The sequence below is a fragment of the Cottoperca gobio genome, chromosome 9, assembly GCF_900634415.1.
Source record: "Cottoperca gobio chromosome 9, fCotGob3.1, whole genome shotgun sequence".
Classification (NCBI taxonomy): domain Eukaryota; kingdom Metazoa; phylum Chordata; class Actinopteri; order Perciformes; family Bovichtidae; genus Cottoperca; species Cottoperca gobio.
Window position 1 is genome coordinate 16,670,537 of NC_041363.1, and position 12,475 is coordinate 16,683,011.

Here is a 12,475-nt window from a genome sequence, read left to right on the forward strand (position 1 = left end):
GATGAGCTGCCTATGTGGTGCAGCAGGAGAGAGAGGAGTCCTCGCTCGGACGCCTCCTTTGTGCGCCTGCAAAGAAACCTATTTAGTCCCAGGCGGTGGTCTATTCACCAGGCTCACCCTGACATCTGCCAAAAGCCCTCTCTAACCAGCACTGTCTGGAGAAGTAAGAGTGGAGCGCAGATCAATGGCTGTCCTGTTAATTGTATAATAGACCTACTTATGGACCACTGCTAAAGGGGCACAATCGTTTAGGGTCTACCACGTCTGATTTTGTTTGAACCAAACAGGCCTAAATACCTTTAATTGCGTCCGTGTTGATGAAAAGTCGATAAGAGTTAAAGCGGCCGATCACTAACAGAGCCTAAATCCATCTGTACTCGTTTATTTATTTATTTCCTCCATTTGTCTCCACAAATCACCTGCCATGGGGGAATGGGAGCGATATTCGTTTTGTTTGTGATCCAAGGACGGGAGGGAAGTGGGGCTCTGAGGTGGTGAAAGGAGGCCTGGCGTTATAAGGCTTCTCATCTTCTACATTTTTCTTTCATTTCTGACATATGTCCACACCGTGATCAGTACAAAATACACTCAATCTGCTATTCATCTCAATAGGAAATAAAACAGTTATTTTAAATCAATGTACAAAGAGTAATCAGCCTGAAACGTGTTATGGTTAGTCTTTGTAAACAGGCTAATTGACATAGTCCAGTAATTTGAAAGTTGAGATTTTGATATGCCCTAATTATCTGGTGGCAATACATTGTCTTGCTCAAAACAACTTAAATTCCTATCACCTGGAGCAAAAATAAAACCACACTTTGCACGAGCTCACCTCCAGTATTTTACATGTAGCCTATATCTATCTACAAACAAGAGTCCTGTCTTGGCACAAAGCTATATGAGATTAAACAAACACATTAAGATGTTTAACGTGGAATAATTTGAGCATGAAAAGCTAATAAATCAGAGGACGGAATGGCAGAGGATTGAATTGAATTGTAGTGTTTCGTGCGCGTTTGGGTTTGTGCGCGTGTGTGCTTGCGTGAGTACGTGCGTATGTGTGTAAGGAAAGAGGGGGAGTCACGTCGCTGACATTTCCAAGCTCCAGCTCTGATTGGCTCTTATTTGAGGAAGCTCACGGGTTCTTTCAACTAATAAGCGCCTCCCCATCGCTCTAAAGGACATTATAATGCAAGGGACCTCCTTTTTTTAACCACAAACTGAATTTTCGTTCATTTAGACGATATATACTTTTTAAATTGCCCAAAGTTGTGGGATTTGTTTGGAGCGTATTTCACCCTGGAGCGGTACGCGATGCTCTCTCACGCCGACCTCCTGGATGCTCGGCTCGGTGAGTTATCGTCACTAAACTCCGGACCTAAACTCCAGTGTAAGATTTCAACTTCTTATTTAACCTTGTGATGTGATATATATACTGTGTAGTTAATTGTGTTAACAGATAAGTGCTTTATCGTTGTTTGAAGCAATTTTTTACAGTCATTTATCAGGAATGATCTGACAGCTAAAATTACGACCAAAGCTATATTGAGTTTATTTGTTGTATTCTTTGAATTAATCTGTGTGTTGTCATAAAGAAGCAAAGTTGTTTCATGTAACTGTCATTTTAAGATGCTGCGCTGTAAAATGTGCCATGTATTTACTCAAAGCCTCTCTCCTCAATCTTCTCAGGGATGAAGGATGCTGCAGAGTTACTCGGACACCGAGAGTCTCTCAAATGCCGGCTGGGTGGTGGGGTGCCAGACCAGGGGCATCCGGGAGACATGGCCCCTGGTTCAGACTCTGTAGAGGGAACCACTCTCCTGCCGGGAGAAGACATCGCCACTGTGGGATCCAACTCTGCAGGCATGCCAGTGAACGGAAAGGAGCAGGAGAAGCAGCAGCAGCAGCAGCAACCGCAGCAGAGCTCCAGTCAGTCCGCCAGCAAACAGAAACGGCACAGGACGCGCTTCACCCCTGCGCAGCTCAACGAGCTGGAGCGCAGCTTCGCCAAAACCCACTACCCTGATATCTTCATGAGAGAGGAACTGGCGCTGAGGATCGGCCTCACCGAGTCCAGAGTTCAGGTAAACACTTGTGCAATGTGGATTTTACAGGATGAAAACACTGGTGTGATATGGTAGGATGCGGTTTTGGGTCCAGATTTGATCTTGTAGGGCTTTTCAGCACGATGTCCAAATCCTTTAAATCCATCTGGAAAGCAGTGAGGAAAAATAAGATAGATTCACATCAAAAGATGATTAAGTCTGTGCGTTTGTCAAATATAGTTTGGTCACTTCTAAACATTTTTCATTTATAATGTATTTTTAGTTATTAGCCACTGGTCCTCTTATGTCCCAAAATGTTGTAACCATTGGGTGTAAAATGTGGGTGCAAATGCTTGAAATATCAAAGCTAACGGGTGGATTGACGTCACTTGTGCAGTCAACGATACATTAATCGGATTTACAGTGTACTATTGTCCAGATTGTAATTAAAGTAATTTAATCACTTCTACTCAGCACTACATTCAGCCTCAGCATACTCACATGTGAACACTGTGTATGTGAAGAGCAGATTCTGTTCTGATAATCTAATAACATAAACCAACCCAAGCCTATTGTAATTTAATTATATAATTAAAATATCCTAAAATGTATACAAATTTAGCCTGAGAGTAAACAATATTTAATTATTAGAGACCGTGTCCCATTTTATATACCGGTGGCTCTGTCCAAGGTGCTGAACATTTCTCAATTGCGGATATCGAGCAGGAATCCGATTCTCATAAACTCCAAAATATTCAGGTGGCTTTTAAACATTAAAAAAATATATTGTATAACGCCACCTGTGGGGACTGTCCCCATACATATTTAAATTGGGGGAGTGAAAGTTCTTCACATTATTTCTTTACATTTGCCTCATTTTGGTTATTATTTGTTTCTGTGGACCCGCAACAATTTTATACAATTAGGACTTTGGTAATTATTTTATAATTTATTTGCATTACAAATGTAGGGAGGGAGTTTCCCTTGTCAAAATAATTCACAACATATAATGGAGAACATATTTGAGAATTTTCTAGTTACCTAATGTGACTTCCCTTTTTTTAAGAAAACAATTAAGGTGAGCATGTGTGGCACTTATTTATTGTGCCTAATTAATAGTTTTTACATTTCTACTTTTATTTAATAGTTTTTGTAGTTCTGTTTTGGGAAATGTAACACATGACGCACTTTTAAAAGCCTTTAAACTGGCTAAGACATGCAGTGCTTATTGTTTGAACAAGCATGTAGGAACATACCATGCTCTAATAAACCAAACACATTATCAACCAATTTCAGTCTTATTTATAACTGAACGGGTTATTAACCAGTGATGTGAAATTCATGCAAATGATCCCACTGAAAGTAATAAAACCAGTATAATCATTAGTCACCTTAATAATCAATTCTTTATTCTTTGTAGTGCAGGATCCTCAGCGCTCAGTGCAGCTCGGCTCCTGCTCGCTGTTGGTAAACATTAGTGCAGGTCGTGCAGGTGCAGCCTTCAGTGGGCGTGTTGGCCCGCGCGCGTGCCTACACAGCCTCTCCTTTAAAATGCTCTATCAGCGACGTCTTAATAGGACTCAAGAATATATTGTACTTTTTTTAATGGAATGAGAAATTGCATTTTCTTTCTCCCAGAGCGTAATGGGTTTGGGCGACGTTTCACGGATGGCTGAGCGGAATGAGAGCGAGATTTCACTTTTAATACGGAGGCATCGACTCACGGCCTCGTGCGCGCATTAATCACGCCCGAAGATGATGAAATCTTTATAAAGCCCAAGCGTGCGTTTTTAGCTGGGTACGTGTGTTTGTGTTTATCGCACGTGAGTGTGGATGATTTTATTTTCACGTGGATTGTGTACAGTAATGCGGGCTATTTGTAGTTAAGGCCACACGATATTTAGGGCAACTTTCAGTTAATCTGCTTGTAAATGAGATGTTGAAAAGATAAATTGTTCGGCCCACTGTTGCAGAACACCAGTTATAAAACTATGACGGCTGCCTTTGTATTCAAAGCTCTTCTATATAGTGTATTTTATTTACAATGAAATGCATAACCCTGGCATTTTGACTGTTTAAATTTCCCCCGCAGTGTTTTAAAAACAGGATATTATATTGTCAGTAGCCAAATGGTTGGTATTTACAGCCTCCTTTTAAGGGGGTTCTCTTAATGTTATATAGGCTATACTAATGCAATTTAGAATTATTCATGCATTACACCTGCTATTAGACTGACTCCATCAAAGTCCAGCCTATTAGGCTATAGTGGAAGGGAATATATTCTGATAAGAGGTCCTTAGGCCAATTGCAGAAGGTCTACATTTATGTCTTGTTAATTTCGTTTGCCCCGACTCAACACAGGCCATAGCCTCAGACTCAGCAGGCCACACAGATGGTAGAAAATATGTGTAGCTCAAGGACAGCAGGGTGGATTACACCGGGGGATGAAGGACGAAATCTCTAACCTTGCACGCTATATTTCTGTCCATTTTATAGATTATTAATACAACAACACAGATCATATAGGCTATATATACATACGTACATAATTGTATTACAAAGACCCTAATGTCCTATTAGAGCCTTAAAGGTAGTCTGAGTGTTCCGTGATTTTAGGTGGATTATTTTGCGTAAATATAGTATTTTTCTCCCATAGTTACACAAACACATAGCCTACTGTAGGGTTGTTTCCAACATCCACCTTGCTCCTCTCATCACAGTGTAATAAACAAATACTGCTCCAGACATATGTCCTTCTGGTGGCTAACGGTGTTGTCTCTCGGCTTGCAGGTTTGGTTTCAGAACAGACGCGCTAAGTGGAAGAAAAGGAAGAAGACCACCAATGTTTTCCGCTCCCCGGGAACGCTGCTCCCAACGCCAGGCCTGCAACAGTTCTCTGCCGCGGCCGCCATGGAGAACAGCCTGTGCTCCTTCCACGCCAACGACTCTCGCTGGGCTACGGGAATGCCGGGGGTCTCCCAACTGCAGCTCCCGCCGGCCCTGGGTCGCCAGCCAGGCATGCAGTCACTGTCACAATGCAGTCTGGGTCCGGGTCCACCAAACTCCATGGGGCTCTCCAACGGCCTTTCGTCCAACGGCTCTGGTCTGCAGTCCCACCTCTACCAGTCGCATTTCCCCGGAATGTCGGCCTCTCTCTCCGGCCCCTCGAACGTATCGGGCTCCCCACAGCTGTGTAGTTCCCCGGACAGTGACATGTGGAGAGGGACAAGCATCGCGTCACTGCGGCGCAAAGCGCTGGAGCACACAGTGTCCATGAGTTTCACTTAGTGACTTTTCAAAGACACCCCACCGCACGCCTCTCCTCCTAACTCCCTCTCCCAGCCCCACCGTGCGGCTCTTTTTCTGATTTTATTCCCGCTATTAGATCAAAACGAGAGAACGAGTGAGCTAATCAGGCCTGAAATGTGAGAAAAGGGCACTGTATGTGACTTCATCTAGAAATAATGAAAAAAAGAAAAGGACAACACTGATGGACAAATGGAAGAAAATATCTTAGGTTTGGGGTTATATATCGTATTAATTCAAAAGGATTGTATCAACTATTGATGATAAATCTCATTGTAATGATCTATAGTATATAGGCCCTAATTATTGAGAGCCAAACAATCGTCGTATTTACGTTTTCATTGATTGTGTCTTTACGCACACATGTTATTGTGTTCAGGTGAAGTTGTGTTATGTCAAACGGTTATTTATAAGATTGGGTATACATTTTGGTAACAGCCTACCACACACGCACCATACTGTAGGCGGGCCTATTGAACTGGGTCTCGGGCATGCACTGTGCATGTGGATTTAAACGCTTGGATAATTTAAGGAGAAAATGGTGCCCACTCAGATTGAAGAGGTACTTTTGTTAGGCGACCTCAGTCTCGTCTGCATGAGACGGGAGCATAAATCTAAAGAGGAAAAAAAAGCAATGATCTTTCAGTAGGCCTACGCTGTTTTAGGATGTTTTGTGTAGATAAAACATTCTTGCTATGTACCCGCTGGTCTTTTTTGTGACATGTTTTAACTTATTGTATGTGCTATTACTTGACACATTTCTTAAATGTTTGATCTTACATCGAAATGCATCACATTGACGGGTTTGTACCAATTTAAAATGAACAAACAAATAAAAGTAATTTTCAAGAATGTCAAAACAAGAATGATTCATGTCTCCATTAAGTTTAACGAGGAACTCATACTCTATATAATTATGTGACCGGCTGACCTACCCTTCTTGTAGGTTGTTGATGGTACTTGTAGTTTCTTTGGATTATATCCACCAACAATTATAATGAGGCTTTTACTATATATATTTTTTTGACCAATTTTATAGTGTTCGCTACTGGCTTGATTGCTAACATATTCTAAGAAGTAATTGTGTTGCACAATCTTAAATGATGGTCGTTGCTCAGTGGCCAGTGCTTGAGGTGAAAGGGGTAAAGGGTGACTGCTCCTAGTGTGGCAGACAGGAGCGGTAAAGATGTCAGTGCAGTGATGTGACGGTCATTGCCTTTAACCATGACGGTCATCCCACTGAGCAGACTGGATGGACTGTAACTAAACAGGAGCACACACAGGCCTGTTTGTGTCTGTATGTGTATATATAGTGTCTATAACTTGTATTTGAAGGCAAAACTTGACTGCTATGATCCTAACTCTGCAATTAGCCTAGATATGATACAATCGATTAGTTGTAGCAAAACTGAACTTGTTATAATATCCAACTGGGGTTATTATATAAATGCCATATGGCATGAAAATACAAAGCTGCCCAGTACTCATGGGAATGTTACAGAGATATAAACCAACTGGAGCTCCATCATATTTCAACCTATCAATAATCCTATTGACTATACCTATCAGCCTGGGTCAAACTTTAGTCTGATATCTGCAAGTTATATCTTGTATTAGGAGCACGGTGAAGCAACCGTACCAAAGGGCTATTTGTACACACAGTATATAGGCCAAATAGTTACACTTCTGTGTTAGTCATTGTTAAGGCTATCTTACATTTTACAAATCTATAATAAAGAGTTATAACCAGTGCTCAAAACTTTGCCGCACTGTTTTCCTATAACGCATTATCAGCACGTACATTTGCTTACTTCAGTCTTCTTATGCTGTTTATGGAGGAAGCTCTCTCGCACCTGTCAATCAGTACCCCCAAAAGAGATAAGCACAAACCCAACAAGCAATAAGAAAAATATCAATTATTTAAATAAATAATTAAAAATGTTGTTCTGGGGTGTTTCCAAAGCTAATTATAGGAAACAACTAAAACAAAGCGCAGAAAATAATTTTTTTCATTATTTCTGATTTATTTTTAGACCTGGCCTGTACAGAGTTTACTACATTACATGCAAAACGAAAATACAGATAATCAGTGTTAATCACTTTGGCTTTATACACCTTTTGATCATTTGACATTTATTTAAAGTTCCTCATTACTTTCCCATCTGTTGTGTATTAAGAGAAACTCTCACCTTGTTTGTGTTACTTTCATTTCAAATTATCCTGATGTGATGTGTAATGTCTATAAACTCAGACGCATCTCAATGAGAAGTAAATACAATTTTTCCATTATCAAAGTGAGCGGACCTCACTGTCTGTGTCAAAGATTATAAGTGTCAACTTGAGCCTGAAATCACAGCAGCTCAAATTAATCAGCGTGTTAACCTCATCTCGTTGTCAGCGCTGAGGCCAATTTACGGTCACAGGATGGTAATTGATGAGATATGGCATTACCATAAGCAGTCCCACTGCCTGTAAACTTATAATTGGAGTTTCTGTAACAATGCAGGGGGGTTAAACAAAGGATTAATCATAATTAACAAAAGTATATTACTTTTCCCATATTAAACAGTTGGTTCCCACCTTTTCTATTAACAAAAATTGTTTGCTGAACTATTACTGAATAATTACTGAATTATTGAAAATACCCAACCCAAGTCAAGACCCTGAAAAATTAATTTATTCCTCTGTGCTTTGTGTATGCTTTGTGTGTGCGCGCGCTTTGTGTGTGTGTGTGTGTGTGTGTGTGTGTGTGTGTGTGTGTGTGTGGGTGTGTGTGTGTGTGTGTCAAACCCTATGTTTCCGTTATACGCAATTAGCCTGAATTAAATAGCCTGAAGTTTTCCAACATACAATCTGCAAGAATTTGTACATTATTTTTCAAGCTATTTGCAAGTGTGCCATTCAACAACACAGGGTCACACTGTGATTACATTTACAGACTGATGTATTACACAGGCCGTATGTATTATTTTACAGACAGAGTAAAATATATAATATAATTAAATTAAATAAAGACTAGTATCAGAGAACTAAGAGGTACAATCTTAATTAGGGCTACAATTTATAGTCAAGTCAGAGTGAATGTGTAGAAAAAAACTCAGATTATCAATTATTTGTACTCATCCATGTTTGAGCAATTTCGTTATGGGAAATTGTTGAAAACAGATTGTTTTTTACTTTAATGAATTTGCTTCATGATGGTCACTAACTCAATGTCATTGCTATTTTATTATATGCTATATATTTACCTCTAAACCTCCCATCCCAGCTCTGGCAGTAGTCTTATAATTTCTCGTGAATGAATGCAGGTGTATTTACACAGTATGGCATGACCAAAGTTGATGTTACATCCACAGCCAAACTGCAGAACCACTGCAGCTCCAGCCTGGATGGGTGGAGCCGCGGTGGTTCTGGTAATTCTAGCTCTATGTGTGGCTCAGCCCACTAGATCCAGCCCTATGCTGACTACTGTGTCCTGGGCTGCAGTAACAGATGTGAAATCACATTACCCAAACGCTGCAATTAGTCTCACTCGCTCGAGGGTTAATGAGTTTGTGGAAATGTGCGACCCATTCCTCATTAGGTAATTTCTTATGCACTGATGAGAGAGGGAGAGAGATGTGGGTATAGCAACTCATAGTCTGCTGCACCACATACTGTAAAGCAGAATACAGCTGAGGGGCGACACTGGCTGCAGCTGGGCTGTTTTGAGGGTGAAATGAATCATCTCATTATTGAATGAAATTTTCATGCACGCTTTTCTGTCTGAGAATGTCTGTGAATTGAATAGCAATAAAATAAATCCACCGTTTACACGTTCTGTATTTGCATGCAAGAGTTCAATAACAGAGGCTTAGTAAAGCAGCTTCTGTCGCCTGCTGGGGTTACATCAGTCTGTCTCATTATGGACTGGCTATGCTTATTTCCTTGCTGTGAGGCCACAGAGTCTGCGGGTGAATAGACAGCCCAGGGCAAAGCTCTGTCAGGTCACAATGGACGACAACAAAAGAACTAATTAGCAATCAATTACCGACATGTTTCTGTCCTGCACCTTTTATCTGGTTAGAGTGTAGAGCAGGTTACCACTCAGCATGTCCCATTTACACACACAAACCACCACCTGCTGCCTGTGTGTGTGTGTGTGTGTGTGTGTGTGTGTGTGTGTGTGTGTGTGTGTGTGTGTGTGTGCAGAAAATGTGTGTGGTTTTTGGTGAATTTGGATTATTGCAGGGATGTATGTTGTAGCCCAGTGATACGTGGTTTAATGCATGAAAATGTCTCTCCTGTGTGAGATAAAGGTGAAAAATCTTCCATTCAATCCAATTTAGGCCTTTAGAGGAAGATGCTTTTCACTGTATCCGTGCCTAAGAGCGTAAAAGATAGTTGTTCATCAGCCTCATCTGTAACAATCAGTCCTTTGTTGTATCTCATTGCTTCTGTTCATTGTTGTGATTGCTTGTAGTTGATCCATGTTTAGCCTGAAGAGGAAATTTCTTGTGTTAAAAGAATTTTCAATCTAATCTCTTCATAAAAACCAACATCGATAAAGTAGATTTAGTGTTAACCTAATTTGTGGCATTCTCATTTCAGCACCTCCCTCTCTACTGCTGTGCTAACACACACAACACACACACACACACACACACACACACACACACACACACACACACACACACACACACACACACACACACACACACACACACACGTAAGCACACACAGTGACATCTGGGGGGAAAGTGTGCTGTGAGGAGGCTGCGAGTGCCTCTCATGATAACAACTCTGCATCTCAACAACCTGCATCCATCATCATCAACACTAACATCTGCTCTGAGCCTCAGCCTTAAATCTCTTTCTACCCCTCCCAAGCCCTTACCTCCCTCTACTCTTCACCCCCCCTCTCCCTCTTTTCTTACTCTCTCCTTTTCTTCTTCCGCTTTGCTTCTGTTCATTTTTTCCCCACAAGAAGCCACCGTAGCTGCATATTTAAAATCCCCTTAATCTGCTTTGACTCTCATCCAAATCCCCTCATCTGCAAAATATGTGTGGATGTGTTTTCGTTTCAACCATCCTTAAAATCAATATTTAATGATGATGTTATCAGTGCTTTTATGTGTAATTTAGCCAGAGTCTCAGTATGAATGAGCTGTCAGCTTTATGGCGTCAGGCATTTATTTTCTGTTAATGGGTGCTCCTGGTGGTATACAAACCAAAACCCAGTGGACGTCTGATGGATTTGTCTGTTTCATTTCTGTTCATGAATGCATTCATTGCCATGTGTGCATTTATACAGTACATGTCTACATACAAACACACACACACACACACACACACACACACACACACACACACACACACACACACACACACACACACACACACACAAAGTCTAATTGATTATATAACCATTTGAAAAGTATAACATGTTGCGAATAAATGCCATGAATGCTACACTTTGATGTGACATTTCTTGCTTCATAGTATCAGAATAACTAAATGAATAACACAATGAATGAGACAATGAATGTGTCTGCGTTGTCTCCCATTGGTTTGATCTTATAACACAATCGATCAAAGCAACTGTTTGTTTCGAAACAGCCTGATTTTGACATTTTCCAAAGCCATGACAATTACTTTACCTCTTCAGCTCTGGGAGCCAACATTGTTGAGAGGCAATAATCATGATAGTTTTCTCAGTCATTTTTCTCCCAATAACAAGCCATTTTTAATCCAATTAGGAGTGCTAACGTGAGAGGCATAATACCACAGCCCCTGGGACAGATGAGAGAATATGCAGGACATTTATCCCGACAGTCAATATTGGATTTCTCACTAAGCAGCTGTGCCTGCTCTCTCTGACATTCTCCACCTCTGCACAGTGATCCGTCCTGATTAAACAGGCTTTTCTACTTTATCAACATTCATTATATGACCTGGTCATGCATGGCCACGGAAACCAGGAGCAGCAAAGTTACATGCTTCACGTTGGGGTTTTCCTAGAGCACCTTTTCTTTGAATTCAACTGTTTAGTGAAAGATGATACATCACATGGCTCCCATTTAATTCTTAGATGGTTTTTTATATGAGCATATAGATGTGTTGCGGTATTCCCCAAAAACTTTCCTCACCCAGACTGATGTCCTGTTACATCTTGAACCTGAATGCAGGTGGCTTAACTAGTTTTGTGTTACAAAACTGTTGGTTACAATATCCAACAGTTGTTTTACACCATTTCCTGATTCAAACCTCCTGATTATAATTTAATTTTAAGCATGGAAAGTCACATTTCTGCATATTTATCATTTTATTCAGTTCAACCACCTCTTCTAAGGTACAGAAAATATAATTCATTGTGCACTTCAGGATAAGACAGCAACAAAGAGCTGTCAGTACTTTGATGCCAACAGCAGCTAAACATTGCCACCTTCTGGTTGCTGTCGAGAGGATCACACAGATTTTTTTTTTTTATTCATTCATACAATTATTTAATTATTTCTTAAAAATGTAGACAGATGGTCAATAGATTTTCATCTCATCTCGGAATCACTTAATGAAATATGTCTGTTAACTCTACAGAGAATCGTACAATTATTGTTCCATCAAAACATAGATAATAAAACGCAGAAAATGCATGAAAAAGAGGGCTGCTGTTTATAGCTGATTGCAGTCGATACATTTATGCAGTGCACTGAATCATTGTCATTGAGTGCATTGATTATGTGGACTAATCAATGTTTATTAGGCTGGATAAGGCTGGCCAGACCACAGTGGAGGCTGAATGATGAAGGAACACATTTACTGAGTGTCAGAGGCCCACCCACCTGCCCTGAGCAGACGGGTTTCAGAGTTTGAGGGAACTTCAACCAGAAAACTTAAAACCGTATGTTAAGGGGACAACATGCAGTTTATATGTCCAACTTGGATGTACAAGGTCAATCAGAATGTTGTTAAAAATAAACACATTTTGTTGACAGTCATTAAAAAATACAGCAGGAATGTCCTCGCTCCTTTACAAGGATGCAGAGTTAGGAGTAAAATACTATCCAGGCACTTGCCATACTGAGTTTTTGCAATTAGCCAAGAATAAGATTATTTATGCAAAAAGAGGAAGAGTTTTGTTTAGA

General features: G+C 40.5%; 1 protein-coding gene across 2 annotated transcripts; it reads left to right on the forward strand.

The window, feature by feature from the left end:
• The first annotated feature begins 1,104 nt into the window (after positions 1-1,104).
• On the forward strand, positions 1,105-6,200 carry LOC115013486 (homeobox protein orthopedia B-like). Of its 2 annotated transcripts, none has more exons than XM_029439827.1 (3): positions 1,105-1,351; positions 1,690-2,084; positions 4,836-6,200. In XM_029439827.1, exons 1-3 carry the CDS (start codon positions 1,315-1,317, stop codon positions 5,331-5,333), a joined length of 930 nt encoding a protein of 309 aa, XP_029295687.1. In that variant the 5' UTR covers positions 1,105-1,314; the 3' UTR covers positions 5,334-6,200. The 2 variants fall into 2 exon arrangements, with proteins under 2 accessions (XP_029295687.1, XP_029295686.1); XM_029439826.1 differs by having other exon boundaries at positions 1,109-1,390.
• The last annotated feature ends 6,275 nt before the right edge of the window (positions 6,201-12,475 follow it).

Bases quoted from the DNA above. Each gene is read 5' to 3' on its own strand.
- LOC115013486 (XM_029439826.1), top strand. From the start codon at position 1,315: ATGCTCTCTCACGCCGACCTCCTGGATGCTCGGCTCGGTGAGTTATCG. The intron at 1,391-1,689 runs GTAAGATTTCAA...CAATCTTCTCAG, and splicing joins CTCCGGACCTAAACTCCAGT to GGATGAAGGATGCTGCAGAG. The intron at 2,085-4,835 runs GTAAACACTTGT...CTCGGCTTGCAG, and splicing joins TCACCGAGTCCAGAGTTCAG to GTTTGGTTTCAGAACAGACG.